The 26168-nt window shown below is 38.4% G+C and overlaps 1 protein-coding gene across 1 annotated transcript in view; it reads right to left on the reverse strand.

Moving 5' to 3' along the window:
• LOC122808448 overlaps window positions 1–26168 on the reverse strand; it is a 361422-nt gene that overhangs the window by 248011 nt on the left and 87243 nt on the right. The window contains exon 3 of the mRNA XM_044079410.1: window positions 4796–5632. Coding sequence (XP_043935345.1) covers window positions 4796–5632 — 837 coding nt within the window. The remainder of the gene's footprint in view (window positions 1–4795; window positions 5633–26168) is intronic.

The following is a 26168-nucleotide window of genomic DNA, read 5'->3' on the forward strand; positions in this document are numbered from 1 at the left end:
ATAAAGTACATTTTATTGATTAATTTTGGTTGTTGTTATAAAGGATTAACCTGTGGGTGGTGAATGTAGTGAATACCAAAGCTGAAACCAGGCATTTAACAAAAAAGCTGTTATACATAAATGGTGGGAAGAATAATCTGTCAAGAACATGATTCTTTCTATAATGTGTTTAACCATGAATGGTCTCACAGATAAATACAAAAAAGAAAGAGTACTAAATTACATTAAAAACTGTAGAGTGCAAGTAGCTGTGCTCCAGGAGTCACACTTGGAAAGAACTGAACATGTAAATTTGATAAAGAAAGGTTTTCAAGATGGTTATTCAGCAGAATATAGGAGGAGAGGAGTACTTATATTAACTGCAAGAGGGGCTCCAATAGTAATAGAGGAAAATATAAAAGACAATAATTGAAGAATTATAGTCTTAAGAGACTACTGGCAAGAGAGAAGGATTGTACTGATATGTAATTATATTCCACTGAAAACTGCTATAATGAGCTTAAGAAAATTCTTGGGAAAATAATCAGTTTTCAGCAAGGAATATTACTTATAGGTGAGAATTGAAATTTGATTTGCAACAGTAAAGATTTGTCTGGGGGTCCCAGAATGGAAAATATAACAAAGTAGGGTAGATTTTTAAAGAAATTTATGAAAACATTTGGCATGGAAAATGTAAATTCAGTACTCGGAGCTTGCAGTGAATTTACATGCTATTGTCTAAGATACAAAAACTGGGCTAAGCTAGACAGAATATACATTTCACAGAAACATGTGCATGTAATTGACAGTCTTGATATGTACCCAATAACTATTTCAGATCATGTGCCAATAATAGTTAAAATAAAAACACAGGGTAATGAAATAAAAATGAGACACTGGCACTGTCCCGCCTATCTGTTGAAAAGAGAGGAATTAAGGAATGGCCAGTGGAAATTATTCAGGAGCTATTAGAGAAGATAGAAACTCGTTTCTGAAAATATAGCTAGTCAGTGGGATAAAATTAAAGTGGGATTTAAAAACAGGGTGGAAGTAAAGAAAGGGAGACATGGTTAAGAAGTAACAGAAATTACTTAGAGGGACTGACAAGTGTATAGTACTGCAAAATAGGGGGAATCTCACAGAACAAGAAGAGGAGCAACTGCAGAATGCTAAACAGAAAATAAGGGATTACCTCAATAATGTGCATGAGTTTAAAAAGATTGCTGTTAAGCAACTGTTTTTTTTTTATAATAACCCTAGAGCACAAAAACTTTTAGCACAATGACTCAGGCCACAGAAAATAGAAAGGGCTGTCACCAAGCTTAGGGAGCCTATAACAAGGAAGATAAGGGCTCATGTAGAAGTATTTGAAATACTTTGAAAATTCTCTGAAAGTCTGTATAAAGCAGAGACATGGAAATCAAGAAAAGATACAAATGGAAATGTTTATGGAAGAATTAAATAAGCCCAGGCTAGAGGTAGATGAGGCTCAATTATTAACAGTTAGGATAGTAGGAGATGAGAAAAAAATGGTGATGTATAACCAATCTACAGGAAAGTCCTCAGGAACAGATGGTATTCCTGTGGAGGTTTGGAAGCTAGGAGAGAAAAATTGATAAAGGTCTAGAAAGTTTTGTTTAAGAGTATTTTAAGAGGAGGAGAAGTATCAACATCCTGAAAGAAAGCAGTGGTAGCTGTAATACCTAAAGAGGGTAAAGATCCATCAGATCCATATTCACGCAGGCCCATTTCAATACTAAATCATAATTATAAAGTATTTATGTCTATAATGGCAAAAAGATTGGCAAAAGTGATGCCAAAATTGATAGATATGGATCAATGTGTAAAGGGGTGGCAAACATTTGAGAACATTAACAGAACAGTGATAATCCAGAGGGAAGCAGAATGTAAGAAAATACCACTGTTGTTGGTAGGTTTTAAGGCAGAGAAAGCATTTGACAGAGTAAGCTGGGACTTTATGAGAAGAGCAATGGAAGCATTTGCACTCATTGAAAAAATTATAAGGTTGATTAGGAGAATATATAAGGGATCGGAGGCAAAAATTAAAGTGGATTGGGCCCTCTCTGACAATTTCTGCTTGAGCAGAGGAATTAGGCAGGGGTGTTCTCTCTCCCCTTTGTTGTTTGCATTATATTTAGAACCATTGGCAAAGAAAATAAGGGACTCAGAGATTCAATGATATAGCTAGTATGGCAGTCAGGAGAATCTGGCTCTATTTGCACATGACATTATTTTATACCTGACAAAACCAGAAAAGGATTTTTGATTGCTGTGGAACATACTGAGACAATTTCAAACCTTTTAGGGATACAAAATTAATGAAGCCAAAACAAAAGCAATAGCAGTAAATTATGTACCTACATATGAATTGGTTCAGCAATATCCATACTTATGTGGACATGATAAAATGAAGTATTTAGGAGTATGGATTAAAAATGATACCAATGTGGCAGCTAAAGATACATGGGAAGAAACCAAACAAAAGATAATACAAAAATTGAGATAATGGGAGTTCTGTTATATGGATATTGATAGTACGTTATAAGCAGTTGAAATGCTTTTAGTCCCTTTTAGTCATATATATAGGTCAGGCATATTTTTATCAACCAGAGGAGAAGTTGTGGATAGTAATTAATAAAGAGTTGAAGGATTTTATCTGGGAGGGGAAGATGGCAAGAGTCAAGTGGGATAAGCTTATTCTTCCAATAGAACAGGGCAGATTGGGATTACCCAATTTGAAGGGGTATTTCAGAGCAAGTACTAAGCTAACTGCCCTTGCGAGCTATTTTAAGCCTAACTAATTATCTCTTGTGAGAGTCAAACCCTGCACCTTATGTTTGTAAGACAAACACTTTAACCATTAGGCCACCCTCCCAAGCCCATTTTGACTCCTATACATAACACAAGCAGAAAACTGTAACTCAAAATGGAAAGAGATAATGAAGAAATGGGAGAAGTTCAAGAAACAGAGAGAGACTGGGATTTTGAATGCATACCTTTAAGGAGAACAACAGTAATCATACAGAATATTATATTCATAAAGTAGCAGAAGGTATTCTAAGAGCTAAGCCAATATGGGAATGGAGAAAGGAAATTCTTCAGATGAGGTGACTTCAATTAGAGATACAGACAATAGTTAAGAGGGGGTGGGAGTATATTGGAGAAAACTGGCAAAGGAACCAAGGAATTGGGAGCAAATAACTAGACAGGTAAAGGTAATAGAATGGTAATATGCTAAGAACTTATTTGATCTGCAGGTGAGAGATTATCTTCCATATCAAAGATTAATATCAGAGTACAGGCAAAAAGAAAGAAATAAAGGGGTCCTAAATGAAAGACCAGCACTGGCAGAGTTCTTAGTAGAATCTAGAACAGAAGTGTCCATTAAGAAAGGATTAATTAGTAGATCATATAAAATATTGTATAATAACTATAAGAATCAATCAGAAGAGGTTAGGAAGGATTGGGAAGAGAGACTGGATAAGCGATTCACAAAGAAACAATTGGGGGTATATAGTTATGTCTTCCAAATATGCAACAAAATCTAGCAGATTTAGGATCTTTGCCTGGAAGTGTTTACATAGATATTTTTATACCCCAAGCAGGCTCCAAAGAATCTTTTCTCAGGTAGACAGCAAATGTTGGAGATATGATGGAGAAGAAAGAGGTAACTGGGAACATATTTTCTGGAAGTGTAATAAGTTGACTGACTTTAAAGATTCCCTGCAGACTGCTCTGTCAGATATGCTGGCTGAGCAGATTGGAGTGACTAGGGAAATGATTTTTTGAGCTATGATACAGAGCTGGAATTGCCTAGACATAGTAAGGCCTTGCTAAGTCTGACTATGATGGCTGCCAAAAATGCAATAACTAGAAAATGGAAATCAAATTCTAAACCAAGTTTGCTAGAAGTAGTGAAGATACTGTAGTAACAGAGTTAAACCACTGGAACTGGGATCTTTAGAAAAGGAGAGGAGTAAATTACACAGGAAAAAAAGGGAAATGTGGGACAACTACATGCAGAGGAGGAACAATGTTTAAAGAAGGCAGGATCTGAATGAGCTATGCAATGGCTGACTGACAATGACTGGATATATTAAAAGTGATGTATAATGTTTGCAGCTACAGTTGTGTTGGCATGGTTTGTAAGGTATGTTTGCAACTGAGATTCTGCCGCTATATTTTATTTTCATTTATGTAAATCTAAGATTGTCTGTGTCATACATGATAATTTAATAAAGATGTTTCTTGTAAAAAAAAAAAAAAAAAAAAACACTTTACATACTAGACCATCAAATTGCATTGATCAAAGAGGTATTGGAAGGCCACCACAATAATAAGAAATTAGTATGACTGTATAGTGCCATGTTTAGCCAAAAGGCAATATCAGCCTTGCACTGATGAAATAGCATCCAAACTTACAATATTACTGAACCTAGGATGACGTAACAAAACACAAAGGATAAATCAGGTTAGGAGGACTCCTTCATTGCCTTCTGGTTCTCCTAATAAGTGAGATGCTGACCTGCTTCATCAAAGAACTTTCATTTGTACTAGTCTATTAACAGCTGTTTTAGCTGCATATGGGAAGAATGGACTTCAGTGCAACAATAGGTAACAGAAGAAAAAGAAAAGAGCTCAAAGATAACTAATAGGTAAGTATGCAAATTATACCAGTGCTGTGATTTTTGTCCCTCTCTTAAGACAATGCCTTCCATTTTAGAATGCAAACCATGCACTTTTTTTTGTTAAATAAATAGGGGAAGAAGGAATGAGTCATAAAACATAAACGTACTTGCCAAGGTTGAAGGTTCATTATGTCCACACAAGATCCATTCACAAAGGGCCCATCTGGGGGCTTGCATGAATGCAGGTTATGTAATGAGTGTGCTAGAGCATATACAGCATTGTAGATATTATACTCATTTCTAACATTACTTTCATCAAAGAAGCGACTGCTTGCTTCTTCTAAATTTTCATCTCCTTTGCAGAATTTACCTCCTTCTTTGGGACTGCTGTTAGACTGGTTATTACTATCACTTTTCCATTCACATGCAAAAAGTTTTTCCCAGAACATTTTAAGGTATATGTCCTCTGGAGTTTTCCTTGGATTAATGCTATGAAAGCTTTCCTTAAACTTCGGTATATAACCATTGATGATAGAAACTCCAAGAGTGCCATCTAACATTTCCAGAAGCTCATTCTTGTTAAATACGCTAGTTATTGACCAACCATCACTTGCTATCCAGACCTTACCTGTTATCCCATTCTTAACGAAGGTCTCAACAACCGGATATAAAACACTCACACTGGCAAAGACTACTATTACATTAGTAGAGGAATGTTTGATCATGTTAACTATGTAGTTAGTTTTTGTAAGAGAAAATGCAATGGGAACTGTTTCCATAAATGATAAACAAGCACCGACTTTAAGCATTTCTTCCTTTAGCATTTGACTTCCAGCCTGCCCATAGTTGGTCTCCTCAGCCAAAATGCCAACCCATATCCAGGAAAAGTATGTCAGCAATTTGGCAATGCCCCGAGACTGAAAGTCATCACTAGGATTTGTACGGAGAAAGGATGGGAACTCCTTTTTGTCACTTAGTGCCACAACAGAGGATGCATAACTGATCTAAAAAAAGTGCAATAAATTTAGAAAAGATCTGTTTTTAATGAAAATGTATTTTCTTCAGTCTGAAGTGTCAAATATGATTATTCAGATCACACATGAACCATGCTCACTTGTTTTCATTATGTTAAAATCAAAAAGAAAAAATGGGGTCACCATTACATTTTTATTCATAATGGAGTAAGGCTTAATGTCTATTTGTATAAAAATGAGACAACTAATCAGAAACATAAAAATAGTCTAATGAATCTGATTGGTGCACCATTATTTTATGCACAGATCTCACTTTACTGACTGAATGCAGTAGTATTATTTGTAGTGTCTTATCCTCAAAACAGTTTCACGTATATCTGAAACTAATCTGTCAGTCCAAGGTTAGCTTCCTGACTGTCACTGCAAATGATAGTATAGGTGCTCAATGTTGTGATCTTAAATCTCTCAGCAAGGTGCTAATTCCATAATCAACATGACACTGGAGATTCCAAGTCCTTGAGTCGCAAACTCCATAGCTCTATGACACAAGGCTTACACAATGAACACGTGTCAAGAGTAAGAGTTTTTAAATATTCTCAGAATGTTGGTGTATCAACCAAATAAGGTCTCATCAGTAGAACTCCATCGTGACTCATCCAGCAGTCCATTCTGAACCAGTTTTTAGTTTGCATTGGGTCAGTATCAGCTTTAATTATCTGTAAAGCTACAAGTCACAGCTTGTGTGGCTCATGATGTTTAAATGATGAGGACAGGAATGTATTTATTGCCTTAAAGGCACAATGCTGCAGCACCATCATGAGAAGGAAATGTTATAAAACCATTTATGTGACTTTGCTAGGGAGTGGTGAAACTGATATGTACACAGATGACCACAGGATCCACACATTAGGTATTAGGTTATAAACTACTTTCATCCCATTGTTACATTTTACTGAGATTTAAAAAAATGGTTATCAAAAGGAAAACATCAGTCATCCCCATTCACTGAATGCATCTAACCTCCATCCAAGTCATATAAACACATTGGAAGATGTTTACCCCATGAACATAAACTAATGTGGCAATATCTGCAGAAAATGTAATAATAAAAAAATATGAATCATCAGCCCAGTGATGCAGAGGTCATCACTGCTAACTTACAGTCATGGTTCTCTAGTTTGGTTCCTATATCTGGCTGGGGTACCTTCTATGCATAATATGCATGTCTCATGTCTGTGTCCTTGTGCGTTTTCATTAAGGTATCTTGGTTGCCTCCCACTTTCCAAAGCATGTGGGTAGGTTGTCGCATGTCTCTTGTATTCAAATGAGACACTGAGGCACTGTGATGGGTTCAAGTTGTTTATTGTACATAAACACATCTAGAGCTGCAACTGGAATATATATTTAAGCTAAATGACTAACTTATTACTTCAGACACACTTGCATGTGCATCTCCAATCATGCCTACATTCACTCTGACTGACTATACAAAATGGCACTGATCTTGCATGTCCTCAGTAACTTATATGCACGTGCTATCTAGCTACAGTAGCTGATAAGGTACAATACACACAATGATCTACATCCTCTCTGTTTGACTTGTTCAACATGCAATAAGAGAACAAGATATTTTACATGCTAGATATCACATCAACTTATAACAACAAATGAATTCAAGTCCAAGTTGCTGTGTATCTCGAAATGGGTTTGGAAATTCTACCTGATCTGGTCACATAAAAACTTTGACTGGTTTAGCAACTGGGACAGTATGTGGAGATTCTTTTACAATTGGAACTTTTGGGCTTACATCAGGATTACTTGAAGAAAGTACACTGTCCTCCAGAATTTGAACAAGTGTAGTGTCACTCTGAGAAATAGAGTGTCTGGCACAGACAAGCTGCTGAGTCACTGGTTCGGAGACTGGTAATATGTGTCTTCGATTCCTTCTGAACTCCATTCCATTAGATTGTATGATGTAAGATTTCAGTTCTTCACAAATATTTTTGACAATTCCCATTTAGTTATATCGTTTAGATTTTTGCATTCTCACAACCTCTCCTTGTCTTAATGGTCTAAGAGGTTTGCTGGATTTATCGATGTACAACTTTTGTGACTGGCGTTTTCTCAAAAGTTGAGCCTTGACCATTATGTTGTTCTTTGCATTTGGAATTAATAATTGTTTACTGATCAGAAGACTTGTTTAGTATGTCTGGGTGTCAATCTCTGAGCAGGTGAACCAAGCAAATTATCTCAAGAAATGTTTCTGAGCTTAAGTAGGTTAAAAAAAAACATTGGTACCATCTCTCTCAGATTTCTCCAACAAACATTTTACACTTTGAACTGCACACTCAGCTAATCCATTGGACTGTGGATGCTCAGGACTACTAGTAACATGGACAAAGTCCCAAGACTCAGCAAATGTCATGAACTGCTGACTTGTAAACTGTGCACCATTGTCATATACGACTTTGTGCAGACTACCATCAACAGAAAAATGTCTCTTCAATTTTATGATGACAGTGCTGGACTTTAAGTTAGGAAGAAGGTCAATTTTAAACCAATTCGAATAAGAGTCTACTAACACTAAATAATGCTGATTCCATTCAAAAATATCACAACCGTTGACAATGGTAGTTCAGGAATCTGGTTTAGCTGAAGTGGTTCTTTTTGTTGGTGTGATTTAGTACTGTTGCAAATAGAACATGCTATAGTTTCTTTCTCTGTATCTTTTGACATAGAAGGCCAAAATACTATGCCTCTTGTCCTTCTTTTTGTTGACTCAGTACCTGGGTGACTTTGATGCAAAATTTTGATATATTCCCATTGTAATGCTGTAGGAATTATCACTTTAGGACCTTTCACAATAGTTCCATCTTCCATCATGAGCTCATCTCTGTAGGGAAAATACTTATGTAGGTCAAGTGGCAGACTGGTTTGCCATACTGGCCATCCTTGACTGATAACGTTTCAGCATCAGGAGAAATGAGTCTGAAGCTGTATGATTTCTAAGCTCATCGAGACATGATGAGGAAAACGTTTTGACTTCCATGACTTCAAAATCTGCTTTCTCATTGTCATGCTGTTCTGTTGTTTGTCAGGTGCTCTCAACAAAGCATCAGCAAGGTATAGAAATTTCCTTTTGTATAGCCAATATTGAAATTATACTTTTGCAATTTTAACAGCATGCGTTGCAAGCGTGCTGGAGCTGTATGTATTGGCTTTTTCAGAATTGTCACTAGAGGTTGGTGATCAGTCTCTGAACAGGTTTGCATAAATATAACCCTGGAACTTTGACCATACAAACACTACTGCCAAAAACGCTTTTTCAATTTGTACATACTGCATTTCAGTTTGGGTTAAAGTTCTGGATGCATAGGCTGCTGGTATGCCTTCTTGAAGCATACTGCATCAAGACCATACTTTGAAGCATCACATGAAGGAGTTGCAGGTTTGTGAACATCATAATATCTCAGTGTGGCTGGACTGGTAATTTTCTGTTTCAGAATGTCAGTGGTGACTGGTGACTTCAAATCAAAGGGGGGGGGCTGCAGGAGACAGCAGTTGAATTGGTGGGGCCAATGGGAAGGGGTGTGGCCAACTAGAAAAGGGCAGGGCTATGCTCAAAACCACAAAAACTGGGACTTTAAATACGCTGCCCTGGGTGCCAAACCATCATTATGACAGTCCAATCAAGACAAAATGTACTGTAGAAGAAAAAAAATATTTCAATGCATTCATTACATGACAGCTTACTTAATATCTAGATGGAAACAAAAAGGTTATGAGGCATGAAAAAATAAATTAGTTTTTAAATGCATTACTGGAATGCCAGTCAAAATCAAGTATAAAAAACAAGCAGCACTCATCTCAAACCACTTCTCCTTGCACTGCAGTTCTCATTATAATTTATATTCTGCTTTATAAAAGTACCAAGTAACATGCTGAAAGTAGCAATCTCTGTGATACCCCCACTTTTAAAAATGTTTCTTATCCAAAAAAGACCTGCTGCCTGACAACAGCTATCTACTTATTTCATGGGGAAAACATGATCAAAGTAAAAAGTGAACAGCAAATAAGAAACAAGCTCAAGATAAATTGCTTAAAGGATTACTGCACAAGTTATGGACCACACATGATAGATTGGCATTCTATTTAGTTTACTGGTAAAACTTGCAAAGATGACTGCAAGTCTCCAACAAATGTAGCGAGCTTCTGAAAATACTGTAATCTTGTTCTTTATTACAAATATTGTCACATGCGTTTCAATACCTAATGCTTATATGTTATCTAATTATGTAAATATTCTCTGCATGGCAACAACAAAAAGGCTTTCAGTGTTGGTAATACTTTAACAGTATACTTATTAAAGCTTACTTGCATCTTAAAATCTCAGATAAGCTTACCTGATTGTCATTAATGCATTGCTACTTAAACACAAAGCAACAGGCGCTGCAACAACATGCATTTTCTGAATAATAAGAAGCATAAATCAACAGTATAAAAATATGACAGAAAACCAGAACATTCTGCAAAATCAAGGACAGATGAAAAACCACTGTAGTACTTGTGTCTACCTTGGATGGGGGATACTCTGCACACTTACACTGCATAACTGCTCTTTGCCTTGCTTGGACACATCCAGGGTCACTACATTGGGGAGTGGGGTGCAACAAGTATGTCAGAATTTGAAATGTCTCTGGCTGACGGTGATGGCCTTAACACATTTGTCATACCTCTCAACCTCAGAGCAAGAAATCTGGACAAAGCCATAAATAGAAGTGGGCTAAAGGCCCAGAAATAAGGACAATTTTTAAATATTACTCTTATAAACTTAGAAAGATAATAGAATAGTAGGTCTTGCATTAGTATGAATTTTCTGAAGAGTACGAAATCTGAAACTCAAATATCTATTGTTGTTTTCAAATTTCAGTCTGTAATGATTTGCCAGTAATTTGCAAGAAAAGCACAGTTTTATGAAAAATGGACCAAAAATCTGATGCAAAAATTGGTACATACACAGACACACACATGACACATATGCACTTTTGAAGTGAGTCTGAGGCAAAGATAGCAGAAACTAACAGGATTGGTGGGAAAAAATGGAAAATGTTTTACAAAACGTTTGCTTTTCTGTGTGTGTGTGTGTGTGTGTGTGTGTGTGTGTGTGTGTGTGTGTGTGTCTGTGTGTGTGTGTGTGTGTGTGTGTGTGTGTGTGTGTGTGTGTGTGTGTGTGTGTGTGTGTGTGTGTGTGTGTGTCTGTGTGTGTGAATAATTAGGGCAGTGTTTTGTGTGTGTGTGTGTGTGTGTGTGTGTGTGTGTGTGTGTGTGTGTGTGTGTGTGTGTGTGTGTATGTGTGTGTGTGAATAATTAGGGCAGTGTTTTGTGTGTGTGTGTGTGTGTGTGTGTGTGTGTGTGTGTGTGTGTGTGTGTGTGTGTGTGTGTGAGTGTGAATAATTAGGGCAGTGTTTTGTGTGTGTGTGTGTGCGTGTGTGTGTGTGTGTGTGTGTGAGTGTGAATAATTAGGGCAGTGTTTTTTGTGTGTGTGTGTGTGTGTGTGTGTGTGTGTGTGTGTGTGTGTGTGTGTGTGTGTGTGTGTGTGTGTGTGTGTGTGTGTGTGTGTGTGTGTGTGTGTGTGTGTGTGTGTGTGTGTGTGGGTGTGCGCATATTATATAATAAATAAATATTCTTTTAAGAACTACATTTGATTAAGTTTGTGTTATGTGTGAGGATAATGCATGTTTTACCTGGATTACCTACATACAAAGGTAACATTATCACATTGCACTAAAATTACTTTGCAAAAATAAGGCATAAAGGTGATCTATTGCTATTTCACATTTACATTACTTAATGTGTTAACTTTTTTAGTAATATTGTGTAACAGAATTTAATTAACCTTCTGTTTCCCCTTTCTAATGTGAATCCTGAAAAATGACCTGCAATATACCATGCATACATATATACATGTATGCAGCAATACTCATATGATACTACATCAGTTTCCTGCTGTTTCTAGCACTTTGTACACATTATCTGGCATTTGCTTGTATTTAGTTTGGTTCCGTAGCTGTACTATATGTTTATAGACAGAAAATTGTCTATGGTCATAAATATTATTGGGCTGGTAGAAAAAATGGCAGTTTGAATATGCCACTGTGAGCTATATTTCAGAGTGGCTACTGCAGCTATCAAATTTCCTTCTGCGAGTAATGAAGACTTTATCATGGGAATTATATACGCTTTTATAACTGCTTTTATTAGTAAATCATCTACATACCAAATTTAACTTATTATATAAAAATATATAGTTCATGGAAGCAAATGAAAATCTCAGGGATACACTTAACAGCTGTAAGAAAACAAAACCATCTTGAAGCAGGTAGTGTACATGGTTTTAGGGCTTATCTGCCAGAAAAAAGTACTAATGTTCTTTCACTACAATACACATTTTTATAGGTTATAGGAAAGCACTAGGCTGGCTGCTCTTTTGTGTCATTTTAATCCTAGCCAATTTCCCATTTTGTGCTGAAAATAATCCATCCCATGGTCAATGATTATATATTACCCCATAAACAGAATAACTGGGATCATACAATAGATAATTTGAGGGACCCATGCTATCATCCCAATTAAAAAAATTTTTTTTGTGAAAAGTGCCCAGAAGGCATAAATTGATTTTAAACAGCAATATATATGACAGTAGCATTAAAGTATTGAATATTATGCTGACAATTTTAAATAATTTAGTTTGATGCAGAATATATAGAATTACAATATAATTGTAGAGAAAATGCAGCTGACAATAAACCAACAAAACACGATAGGGTTAACAATAACATTTTGAAATGGTTTTATTAGTGGTGGACACCATACTTTGTCAAATTAATGTTTATACATATCACAGCCACCAAGGAAGGGGGAAATATACAGTTGTTGGCAGTTTATATTTTAGAGGATTTTCTGCTCGCCACTCTATTTTAGCATTTGGCAGATGCATATTAATCAAGACAAGATTTTAAAATGACACAAAAATATAACAATTGCAACACGGATATTTTTCTCTGTATATTTTACACCGGAATTTACAAAAAAAAAATAATTGCATCTTTTCTTGTACAGTGTTTGATGTCAGAATTGTCCATTTCTTAATATTATGAGATACAGCCATTGATATACCATCAAAATAATGTTCCATTAGCAAAATTTCAATACTGGTCTATTATTGACAGAACACTGAAGTCTTGTTGTACAGATTCCCATAACCAAAGAAGTAGTAAACTAATAAACCATAACATGTACATGACATTTATTTTTACAACTGGCTATAGTTTGAATCGTGTTTCCCTCCTGATCAGACAGGTGGTGAGGCAAAAATCAGAGATTTTCTACAAAACTAGGGCAGATAACAGGAAGACAAGTCTCATAACTTGCTGTAAAAATAAAACACAACTATAATGCAAATGCACTAGACTATGAAGATGCTATCAGTATCAGACAAGAGGACTAAATAATTTGATAACAGAGAAACTAATTTCAGGAAAGTTAATTTGCCTGCTGAACAAATGCAAATGATAGCTCTTCTTTGTCCTGTTTTAAGAATGATGGTAACTAGCATCCACAAATGAAACACTTCCCTTTCAGGTCTGGTAACAACTTATAAATAAATGTTTCACAATAAATGCAAAAAATACAATCAAAAAGATCATGAAAGAACATCTGCTTAATGCATGATGGAAGCTCACCACAGCTCTACCCCCCCCCCCCACACTTATACACACAGCTTCATTTCCTTATTATAATCAACCAAAATAGACTTCAGGCAGAAACAATATGCCACCAAACAGCCATGCAATTAAAAACAAAATTAACATAATAATTTTTTTAATCTTTTCAAGTTTTCCATATTTTTATTTTCTGTAAACACATTCCACATTGCTATTTTTCAGAGAAAAAGCAAACACTCCTCAGACATTTTCACAAAAGTCAAGCGTTTGTCTTCCTCCTATTATAAGTGACTGACATTTGTGTTTTTTTTCACTTAAAAAGTTAACAGAAGATCAACTTTAGCATTTGACATACATTTACTGAACAAGAAGGATGATTACCTTGAGTCTTCTTTACAGAAGTAGTAGAAGCATGAGACGTTATAATTGAACTGATTGAATGAATTTGAAGATTGTATTTTGTCCGATCCGATCCCTGATCGAAGTTATGAACTCCGAGGTCTGACCAAAGTGAAAGTACTATCTACTGCTACAGTGCTACTGAGTGGTTCTCACACTGGAGAATGAGAACCAGTCAGTAGCCATCTAGTCATCCACGTCACCTATGTGATTGCGGATGCTGCAGTCCGATCTCCTTCCAATTTATTGTGGTTAAAACCACATAGACTTCTAGGCATCACACATTAAAGCCTTCTCTCCTTAATCCAGACTGCTTTTACAGCAGTCTGGATTTACAAAACTTTTTTTTTTAACACGGAACTCGCCGAGCATGCGCAGTTCGAGTTCCGGGACTAACAGTGAGTCAATCGGACTCGCAATCACAACTAAGCAGCAGCCACCCAGTTTAAATATATAAAAATAAATATTTTATTTTATTTTTTTCAAATGTTCAACTTCTTTCCTTTTCTTTCCACAGCTGGGGGGGCTGCAGTCCTGCAGCCTGATGGCACGAGCCGCCACTGCAGAACATCAAATGCTCTTTGGTGTTGTTCCAACCAGGGCCAGTTTACATTTTTGCATGTCAGCTCATGCAACATTGCTGAAAGCTCACTCAGCTCTGGGATGAACTTCCCTAAATAGCTGACCATACCAAGAAAACATTGCAAAGATGTGACATTTTCTGGAACTGACATCTCAAAAATTGCTGCTTGCTTAGACAGATCTGTTTGTAAGCCAGAACTGGTAAACAAATGACCCACATAAGTAACTTCTTTCAGTTTCAATTTACATTTCTGAGGATTCAGTTTAAGATTTACTTCATGAGCATGGTTTAGAACTTTCTTCAGATTTCTATCATGTTCGACTTCTCCATTGCTTCCTACAATAATGTCATCTACTATGATAGCACATGGATAACCTGAAAAAAATTGCTCCAGTGCACGTTGAAATACTTCACTGGCAGAATATATCTCAATTGACATTCTCAAGAATTTGTATCTACCAAATGGTGTACTGAAAGTGGTTAACAATGAAGATTTGTGATCTAGTGAAATTTGCTAAAATGAACTTTTTGCACCTAAGACAGAAAAAAACAGTGGCATTTGGCATGACAACAGCTACTTCTACTGTGCACATTGGATGATGAGGACTTTTAAGTGCTTTGTTTAAATCTCTCAGATCAATACATTTTTGAATATCATCTGAGCTTTTCTTATAACCTACGACAATGGAGAATACCCATTCAGTCGGTTCTTTTACTTGGGTTATTACACCGAAATTCACCATTTCGTCAGACTCTGCTTTCACTTTGCTCTGCATTGCTACCAGAACCTTCCTTGCTAGTCTAATAACTAGGCTTACTTCATGGTTTAACTTAATGGAATATGTGATTGGAAGTTATTTTCTGTGTAATACTATTGTTGTTGTTCAGACTTGTATGGTGGACTTCTTTATTAAATGAAATCAGTCCCATTCTCAAACTGTCTTTGAGGCCTAATCATGACTGCACGTGTCTTTCGACTATGTAAAACTGCAAGACATAGCTGTTCCCAGAAGAATGGCATGTGAGCACTGCTGAGCAATCAGTTTGAATCTCTTCACCACCATACGCAACTAGTTTTACACACTTTGCTGAATCACGTTTCTCACCAGCTTTTACCTTGGCAAACATTTGTGCTGATATAACATTACACTTGGATTCATTGTCTACTTTAAGCTCTGCAGGTTTCCCATTAATTCTAACAGTACAAAATATTTTATTCTTTGCTGCCAACTGATAATCTACTGTGTTAACTGTTTCATCAATCACAGAGACACCATCAACATAGAAAGTTTGCTCACGGCTCTCTATCTGATCTACTTGCTTCTTTGGATGCTCTCTTTTTATAAAATTATGTGCCACTTTGGACTTGCAATGCCTTTTGAAAAGATTCCTCTTTTTACATTTACATTTTACTGCTGACCAAAAGCTAAGCAGTTTTCTCATTTAGGTTCATGACTGCCCCCACAGTTACTACAGCTAACAATAAGGTTAGGTGTCGCTGCCCCATTTGGTTTATATTCTTTCTCATCTTAGCTTTATGTTGTACGCTATCAACATTCAGACACTGCATGCATGTTTTTGTCATTCATAAGCACATGCATATGCTTTTCTGTAAGTTTATATATTTGATAAATCTCGATGGCTTTACTCAACATTAAATCACTGTCTCAAAGCAAAATCTTTCTCACTGCATCATTATTAACACCACACAGAAGCCTGTCTTTTATCAACTCATCACTCGGATCACCAAATCTGCAGGGTTTTGCTTTATTTCTGGTAATATAGGCTGCTATAGTTTCACCAGGCTTTTGATTTCTTGTGTAAAATATGTGCCTTTCCATTGTAATATTTGTTTGAGGGTTACACATTTCTCTAAATTTACATTTTAAGCACTCAGGGTCTTGTTGCATTTCAGCCTGTATCACAATATGGCAGTTCTCCCCCTCCTCTGCATACATGGCAGGTGCATGCACAAATGAACATTCCCTTTCAATTGCTTCTGTGCCAGCTAAATTAAGAACTATGAATGCCTTTGTACATGCATCTTTATCAGAAAATGCAACCTGTATGAAAATATCATATCCTTGCTCAAACACTCACCAATTCTCAGCAATATTATCATCAAACACCAGTTTTCCAGGTCTATGAAATCCCTCTGACATAACAACAATAGACATTTAAATATAAGTATAGACCAGGTACTTGTAATTATGCTCACATGCACAACAATCTCTTTGAAAAGGCTTTAACACTGCAAACACTCCTGACACCTCAGATACTTTGAAAAGTTTCGGTTAATGCGAAAAAGTAGTACACTGCCAAAAAACTTTAGTCATTTTAGCCTTTTCATACATTTTAACACCTCAGAAATTATTTCAAACACTTTCATAATTATTTCATATACTTATATCAGTATAAACCAAAAGAAAAATCTAGCAAGGATAGACTTTCCCCTGTGTGATTCCTTAAACCTCTTCTATTAGAGGCAACATGGGATATATGAAAATGACCCTTTAAGGACATCAGGTGTTTCAGCTATATAGCAGTTCTGAATGTCCATGAACTTTTCTTTTTAAGTCAATTTATTTTTTATTTACTTATGGTGTGCTGATGATGCCAAAAGAAGGCTGAAACATACATGTCAACAGCTAGTGGAGTTTGGCTTTCTTGGCCTGAATTTGTCCATAAATTGACTTAAAAAAAGTCATGGACATTCAGAATTGCCATATAGCTGAAACACCTAATGTCCTTAAAGGGACATCTGCATATATCCCATGTTGCCTATAATACAAGAGGTTTAAGCAATCACACAGTGGAAAGTCTAGCCTTGTAGATTTTTCTTGTGGTTTTTACTGATTGTATTTTCTGAGTGACCTTTTACTCATTGTTTTACTTTTATCAGTATGTCATAATTTCAGACATTTTGTTTATCTCAATAGTTATTTCAAACATTTTTTTAAAAGAGCTTTATTGATATCAATAAAATAAACAAATATTACCATAGAAAATGTACAATTTTTAAACTGAGTAAGTGATAAACTATGTGATGCCCGTGCTCTGGCCCAGCAATCAAGGAGCCTCAATCCTCACCACTAACACCAGAGAGGGCATCTAGCTGGCCTTAGGCATAGGCCAACTAGGTGGCCGCCTAGGGCACCACTCTGGCAGGGGCGCTTTTCCAGTATTTATTTGGTATAGGTAAACCAGGATGGGGGCACCAGTTGGTGTGGTGGGGGGCCCCGTGGAGTCCTTTTGCCTAGGGCACCAGTTGACCTAAGGCCGCTAAGATGAAAGGATAACAAATACACACAGTAAAGTACAATTTCCCTTAAGTGCACACAGAGATCACAGTCAGTCTGGGGTTGGTTGCTCCCTTGCTCCCCAGGTCCCCAATAAGACTTCCCGCTGGCACAGCTATAGGGTCCAGATCTCATCCTAGCTGGCAAGCTAACCTCCAGTACCCTCTCTGTCCAACCAGTGCTGCATGTCCCTGCCCAAGTAGCTGATACACACACACACTTTGAGATAAGTATTTATACAACTTTTTATATACCTGTTATGTGCTGTTTTTAATGGTGGGTGCTCTTTAAAATTTACATGGATTGCGAGGGCTAATTGTTTTAATTAGCTTATGGATTGTTGTATTTAAGTTCACATTGCATTGGTTTCCAAACTTTCTCTGATGAAGGAGAGACATTGTTCCCTCCAAAAGCACTTATTTAATAAATCTGTGTTCTTAGTTTGAAGAGCCGGCTGTGATTATTTCATCATCTCTTGCTATTTTTGTGTTTTATCCAGTTTGTGGTTTGCTTTCTTGGAGTTCTATTTATACAACTTCACAGACACTCCTGGGAAAGGCTGACACAGATTCTCCAGCTGTGCCCCTTTAGCCAGACTATACAGTAGTAATTACTGCCACCACAAGCTAATAATTATCAGTTATCCAAAGGCCCTTAAAAGTGTGTCCAATTATTACTGTGCAATATTATTATCCAATTGGTAGTATAGCCCAGGGCTAAAGCTATAGGAGTGGCTTAGACAGCAAACTCTATAAATATGCAATTTACTCTAGAGCTTAACGTATCTGTACACAAACCAGCCACAATTGGAAAGGGTATAAAAATATGTAATAATAAGCACTAAAAACACAAGACAATACTACTACTACACTACAGTGCTATTCAAGAGTTTAGAGACCACACAGAAACTTAAAATAATTCAGAAGTACAGTTCTGACATAACAGAAAAACACTTAGTCTAAGCTTTATAGTCCCTGGCTACTTCTAGGAGAAAGCACAGTTCTAACATACTACTTACATAAAGAGAGCATAAGGCAGTGCTGAATTAGATGTCCAAGATCAAAATGCTTACAGTCTCTCTCTGAGCAATATTTTTTTAAAATTACTAACAAACATTTCTGCTGGGCCCTCCCAGATTACATCATTCTCATTTTGTTCCCATTACATCATTTCTTTGACACTTAGCCTGGAGTTCCCAGGCTAATAGATACTACATTCTATTGTTATCTTACAGCTGGTCAGGAAGCTACAACAATAAAAATACATTTGCATGTTTAAATCTAGTAATTATTTCTTAAGTTAAGGCAATAGGCAGGAAGACTCACACTAGACTGTCTGAGGCCGAATTATAAACATCAAAAGCAGTCATGAAATAATTTTGACTTCAAAAGAAAGACAAGAAAAGCTTTATTTACAGCAGGGGGCAATGTCGCTACATTGCTTTAAACAGCATTTCTTTACATTTAAGACACAAGCCTGTATTTTACATCTATAGTTACAAATGCTAGAATTATGTATCAAATTCTATTTGGCTAGGCTGGCAGCCTTCACCCTTCTCTACCAGTCTTCACATCTATCCCCCTGGAGAACTAAAGCTAGTTTTTCAAGTGACCTTTGATAAATGTTACTTGAGAGGGTTAGGTCTATGTGAGTGTACCTCACCCCATTGCCTGTCTTGAGAGCCCATCTGTATTGGCATTGCTACTCCCCACTGTGGTGCTGCACTGACATATCATATGCTTGCAATACCAGGGTCCATATTAACAACTTGGCATTTTGCTGACTGGCTCTGTTTAACCATGTTAGAGGGTTATGATCTGTCATTACAGTGAATGTTCTTCCATACAGATAAGGCTGAAGTTTTTGCAGTGCCCACACTATGGCTAGACATTCTTTTTCTACAGCTACATAGCATTCCTCACTGGGTTGGAGCCTATGACTGAGATAAACCACTGGGTGCTCTTTCCCCTCTGATGAAATCTGGCTAAGTACAGCCCCCACCCCATGGTTCAAAGCATCCACTTGTACAACAAATTATTTGCTGTAATCTGGACTGGCTAACACAGGGGGTCCTCCCAAAGCTTATGTAAGATTCTAGAATGCCTGTTCACATACTGGGGTCCACACTATCTTATCTGGCCGGTTCTTCCTTGTCAGGTCTGTGAGGGGGAGCAGCTATGGTACTATAACTGGGGATGAACTTTCTGTAGTACCCTGCTGTCCCTAAAATGCCCTCACCTGCTTTTTAGTAACATGTGCAGGCCATGCCTGAATGGCTTCCACTTTGGAAGGTTCTGACCTTATCTTACCACTCCCCAATCTATGTCCTAGGTAGGAGACCTCTGCCATACCCACCTGACATTTACTCAGCTTAATGGTCAACCCTGCCCTCTTTAGTCTGCCCAGCACCTCCCTGACATGCTGAAGGTGCTCTGGCCAGGAATGGTTGTAGATGGCAAAATCATCTAGGTAAGCAAGGGGAAACCCTCCTGCACCTGCTAGGATATGATCTACCAGCTTCTGGAAAGTTACTGGGACATTCTTCATCCTGAAGGGCATCTTTGTGAACTCATACAAGCTAAAAGGAGTCACAATAGCTGACTTCTCACTAGCACTGGGAGTCAAGGGCACCTGCCAGTAACCCTTGGTAAGATCAATGGTTGTAAGATACTTAGCCCCACCCATTTGCTCTAGGGCCTTATCTGTCCTAGGCATGGGGTAAGCATCAGACTCTGTGTGACTATTTAATTTCCTGTAGTCCACACAGAACCTGGTGCTGCCACCCTTCTTTGGCACCAGCACCACTGGGGAGGCCCAGGGACTGTTGGACTCTTGAATCACCCCTAGTTCCAACATCTCTTGCATCTCTTCTCTCAGGGTCTGTCTGACTCTCTCAGGCACCCTATACTTTCTCAGGCACCCTATAAGGGGCCTGTCTAATAGGCCTTTAGGGTCCTGTATCCACCTAGTGCTGTACCAGGTGGATGCACTCTGGTTTCCCAGGGAACATGTCCCCAAATTCCTACAACACTGTTCAGATTTCTCGAACCTGGATAGGAGATAGTTGCTGGGATATTGCTAACCCTTCCACTGAGGTGTCAGCCCGAGCCTCACTGAGGAGATCAGTCCCCAGATCTCCCTAAGACTCCTCCTGCAATCCACTGCAAATGCTCAGCACAAGGGCCTCCCTATTATGGTAAGGTTTCATCATATTAACATGGTACAATTTGTGCCCCTGCCATCTGTCTAGCAGTTCCGCCATGTACTTAACATCACTTACCTTTCTTACCACCTGGTAGGGTCCCTCCCAAGCTGCTTGCAGCTTGTTGCATCTGACAGGAATGAGAACCATTACCTGCTGCCCCACAGCATACTCTGTAGCTCGTGCATTCCTGTCATACCACACCTTTTTCTGTTGGTGAGTTGCTGCCAGGTTCTTCTGGGCCAAGCCCATGACTTCCCTGAGCCTTGTCTTGAGGTTTAGGACTTATGCCACAACAGACTCCTTGTGAAACTTGCACTCATCTTTCCACTCATCTCTAATTAAATCTAGAGGTCCCCTCACCCTATGCCCATACAACAACTCAAAGGGTGAAAAACCTGTGGATTCCTGGGGAACCTCTCTGTAAGCAAAGAACAAATGGGGCAATATTTGTCCCACTCCCTCTTAAAGTGATCTGCAAATGCCCATAGCATGGACTTGATTGTAGAGTTTCACCTCTCAGCAAGACTATTAGTCTGGGGATGGTAGGTGGTGGTCTTCATGTGCTTCACCCCACAGGACTTCCACAGACAAGCCAGCAGGTCTGACATAAAATTGGCACCTCTGTCAGACAGTATTTCTTTTGGGAAACCTACCCTGCTGAAAATCTCTAACAAAGCATTTGCCACCTTCTCTGCCTCAATGGAGGACAAAGCCACTGCCTCAGGATATTATGTAGCATAATCCACTACCACTAGGATATACTTCTTCCCTGTGGAACTTTGGGTACTCAGAGGACCCACAATAAACATAGCTACCATCTGAAATGGCTCCTCAATCACAGGCAAAGGCATAAAAAGAGCTCTCATCTTGTCTCCTGCCTTGCCTACCTTTTGGCACTGCTCACAGGTCCTGCAGTACCCTGTTACATCTCTGGAAATTCCAGGCCAATAGAAGTTTTGGGTCTATATTATGAGCATGAAAAACCATATGATCGAATATGAAGACGTTGACACGTATTGCGGAAAGTATGGAAAACCCGAACAAACAAAACCACGAATTCCGAAATGTCGAATTGCTTTGGTTGGCCCATCTGTGGTATAGCTCCATAAGATAAGTGTGCGATAGCTAGGACTTTTGTGTTAGGATTTGGGTTAAGTTAAGTGTATAGATAGGTAATGTATGTAATGTTTAGTGTAGTGTTAAAAGTAGGGTTATTTTAAGTGTATGTATGTGTATTATTTAGTTTGTTTGGGTGTATGTCTGTAGGGGATGTGTGCGATAGTTACGGACCTTAGGGTTAGGGAGGGGTTAAAGATAGTGCATAGAGAGTTGTGTATGTGGGGCTTAGTGTAGTTTTGGAGGTAGGGTTTTGTTAAATGTATGTATGTGGATTATTTATTTTGTTTGGGTGTATGTGTGTATGGGACATGTGCGGTAGTTATGGACCTTAGGGTTAGGGAAGGGTTAAGGATAGTGCATAGTTAGTTGTGCATGTGGGGTTTAGTGTAGGGTTAGAGTTAGGGTTTTGGTGCTTTACCTTAGGTTAGAAGTAGGGTCTAGTTAGTGTATGTGTGTGGTTTATTTATTTTCTTTGGGTAGGTAGTATGTAGTGGGTGGTGGGGTTGGCCAACTATGACAGTTCGATATTGTTTTTCGTGGTTTAGTGCATCCGGGATTTTCACGGTTCAAGGTATAAGTGTCGACGTTTAGGTATTTGGGAATAGAGTTTTTCACTTTGGTAATATAGACCCAAAGTTTTGCATAATACGTCTCTTTGTACATTTTATGCCCATATGACCTGGAAAAGGAATATCATAGGCTATGGCTAGAAGTGCCAGTGGGTAAGCTCTAGGCGCTACCAACTGCTGTACTCTCTACACCTTCTAGCCCTCCCTTAGGGGTCCACTCTCTCTATAGTAACCCTTTGTCCCAGTATACAGATTCCCACTTTCCTTGAGAATTAGGTTCCTCCCTAGCTACCTGCCTCAGGCCTTGCAATGTAGGGTCTGAGATCTGAGCCTGTCTCAACTCTCTCCTTGTAACCCTTCCCAACTCCCCTTCCACAGGAAGTCTACCATCATCTGACAGTGGTGCCTCACTGTCAGCATGGGTACTACTACTCACCTCTACCTTTGCAGTCACTCTGTCCAAGGGAACATCAGTACCCACAAGCAGCTGTAACTCACCTTCAGTCTCACTGCTACAGCATAGCTCACTCCCTGAAATAACCACCTCATCAGTCCTGGCTGCAAGTATGCAGTCTGTCTGGGTCTCCCCCAGGCTACCAGACCCACATGCTTGTCTCCTAGCCTGACAGCATGTAACTGCATAAGCCCATGGTACTGCCTTATCCAAATCCTTCCCTCTCAGGACATCTGCAGGATGGTAGTTTAGTACCCCTGTTGTTTCAAGACAACCTACTATTGGCATTTTGTCTTTCCCACTTACTGGCTCCCTCATCTTTGGTTCCCCACCTTGCCTCTGTGGACACCTGTATACCACATGGCCCCACTGGTTGCATTTAGAACATTTAACCCTAGCTCCTGGCCATGTACCTGGACTAGTGGCTTCCCCTGCTACTGGCAGATTCTGTTGTAGCAGTCTGAGCTGCCCACCATGGGTTCCTTTAGACCCATGAGCAGTACTGGGGGTCCCCTTCCTGTGCAGGGCTGCCCTGCTGGCCAGGTATAGGTCTCTCTTCTTCCCCAACTCATCTGAAGTAGCACATTGTCTATCAGCTAACCAGATCCTCATGTCCTCAGGCAAAGTGCTAAGGGCTTTTTCCCTCACCAAAAGGTCTGCCAGCCATTCAAAAGTGGTGACCTGACATCAACTCACTCAGCTATGAAAATAAGTGTTTAGTTCAGCAACATATTCACACACACTTTCATCTCCCTTGCGTCTATGCTCACAAAACTTTTTTCCTATATATTTCAGGTGTTAGCTTAAAACATTCTAAAAGACATTTTTTACAGCAGTATAATCAAAACAGTGTCAGGCATTTTTGACAAAAAAGTTACAGCTTTCCCATGGAGTAAGGGGGTCAGGAACCATACCCAGACCCATTGGTCAACACTATACTGTTTGCATACCATCTCAAACATATGAATTAAACTATCAAAATGATTCCCCTCTTTAAATTGCAGAAGAAATTTACTGACCTGTTGTGCTTCTGGGATCCAGTTACTCCCTTTCCCATTACCTCCATGACTCTGGCAAAGAGTCAGCATTTCCCTCTCATGCCTCCTCTAATGCTCATTTTCTTTGGCTTCTATCTCCAGACGACTGGCCTCCAACTCAGCTCTCTTTAGTTCCAGCTGGATTTTTAAGTCCACTGCAGAAAGGTTGAGCTGTCCATTCTCCAAGGATATCGTATCTCCACTGCCAGTCTGATTGTCCTTCACAGAAAGGTTGAGCTGTCCATTCTCTGAGGATATTGTATCTCCACTGCCAGTCTGATTGTCCTCCTGGATGCTGTTTTCTGATGCAGCTGTAACCAAGGCTGCCATCAGGTCTGCCTTAGTCAGGTTTCCATGCAACAGTCCCCTAGCCTGGCACATCTCCACCAGTTGGCTTCTTGTCAGCTTTCCATACTCCTCTGCTGACATACTGTCTGCTCATCCTGACTAACTAATCTAACAAACAAAATAAAACAATTGTGATCTGAACTCTGAGTATTCACTGCATGGCTGTACAAAATGCCTTCAGAGATCACTGTACATAAGCTACAGGATTCACTCTACCAACACCACTCCAAGCCAATTAGTATTTGCCAACTAATTAATATCTGATGTGGATATCCCACTGCTGTCAAACATGTGACACCCATGCCCTGGCCCAGCAATCAAGGAGCCTCAATCCTCACCACTAACACCAGAGAAGGCATCTCATATAAGAGGAAAGGATAACAAATACACACAGTAAAGTACAATTTCCCTTACGTGCACACAGAGATCACAGTCAGTCTGGGGCTGGTTGCTCCCTTGTTCCCCATGTCCCCAATAAGACTCCCCACTGGCACAGCTATAGGGTCCAGATCTCAGCCTAGCTGGCAAGCTAACCTCCAGTATCCTCTCTGTCCAACCAGTGCTTCATGTCCCTGCCCAAGTAGCTGACACACACACACACTTTGAGATAAGTATTTATACAACTTCACAGACACTCCTGGGAAAGGCTGACACAGATTCTCCAGCTGTGCCCCTTTATCCAGACTATACGGTAGTAATTACTGCCACCACCAGCTAATAATTATCAGCTACCCAAAGGCCCTTAAAAGGGTGTCCAATTATTACTGTGTAATATTATTATCCAAATGGTAGTATAGCCCAGGGCTAAAGCTATATGAGTGGCTTAGACAGTAAACTCTATAAATATGCAATGCACTCTAAAACTTAACTTATCTCTACACAGATCAGCCACAGTTAGAAAGGGTTTAAAATATTTAGTAATAAATACTAAAAACACAAGACAATACTACTACACTACAGTGCTATTCAAGAGTTCAGAGATCACACAGAAATTTAAAATAATTCAGTAGTACAGTTCTGACATAACAGAAAAACACTTAGTCTAATCTTTATAGTTCCTGGTTACTTCTAGGAGAAAATACAGTTCTAACATACTACTTACATAAAGAGAACATAAGGCAGTGCTGAGTTAGATGTCCAAGATCAAAATGCTTACAGTTTCTCTCTGAGCAATAGTTTTTAAAATCACTAACAAACATCTTTGCTGGGCCCTCCCTCATTATATCATTCTCATTTAGTTCCCATTACATCATTTCTTTGACACTTAGGCTGGAGTTCCCAGGCTAATAGATATTACATTCTAGCACAAGAATGCTAGGGCTACTACTCATAAAACACTCGTCTTTATAGGTCTATGTAGATACTATGTGTTCTCATCACCTAAATATTTTTTTAGCACCAATTTGTTGACTAGAAAAATGCTAAAAGCTACTAAACATTTATGTTCTACATAGACCTATAAAGTATCCCAATAAGTGATAGGATAAATTTTATCATTAGGAATTTTATTTATTTTATATTTATTAGGAATGTATCAATTTACTTTCATATGTATTTATTTTATAATCATTGTTTGATCTTACTGTAACACATTAACTTGATTGAAGTTCTAGAGTACATCAGAAAACCAGTAGGTTTTAGGCTAATATACATTTAAATGATCCTGTGTTCGCTTATTAGTTTTTTGGCGGGCTTTTTTGTATGAGCTTATAAATACTAGAAGTTTTTTAAAATGGCTGTAATTAATTTCTGAAGAAGTCCGAGCACTGAGTGAGGACAAAAAACGTTTGGTTATATTTTGGAGTTTAAATAAAGACGAGTGTTTTACG

The sequence above is a fragment of the Protopterus annectens genome, chromosome 8.part0 (genome assembly GCF_019279795.1).
Source record: "Protopterus annectens isolate FY-2018-M chromosome 8.part0, PAN1.0, whole genome shotgun sequence".
Lineage (NCBI taxonomy): Eukaryota > Metazoa > Chordata > Ceratodontiformes > Protopteridae > Protopterus > Protopterus annectens.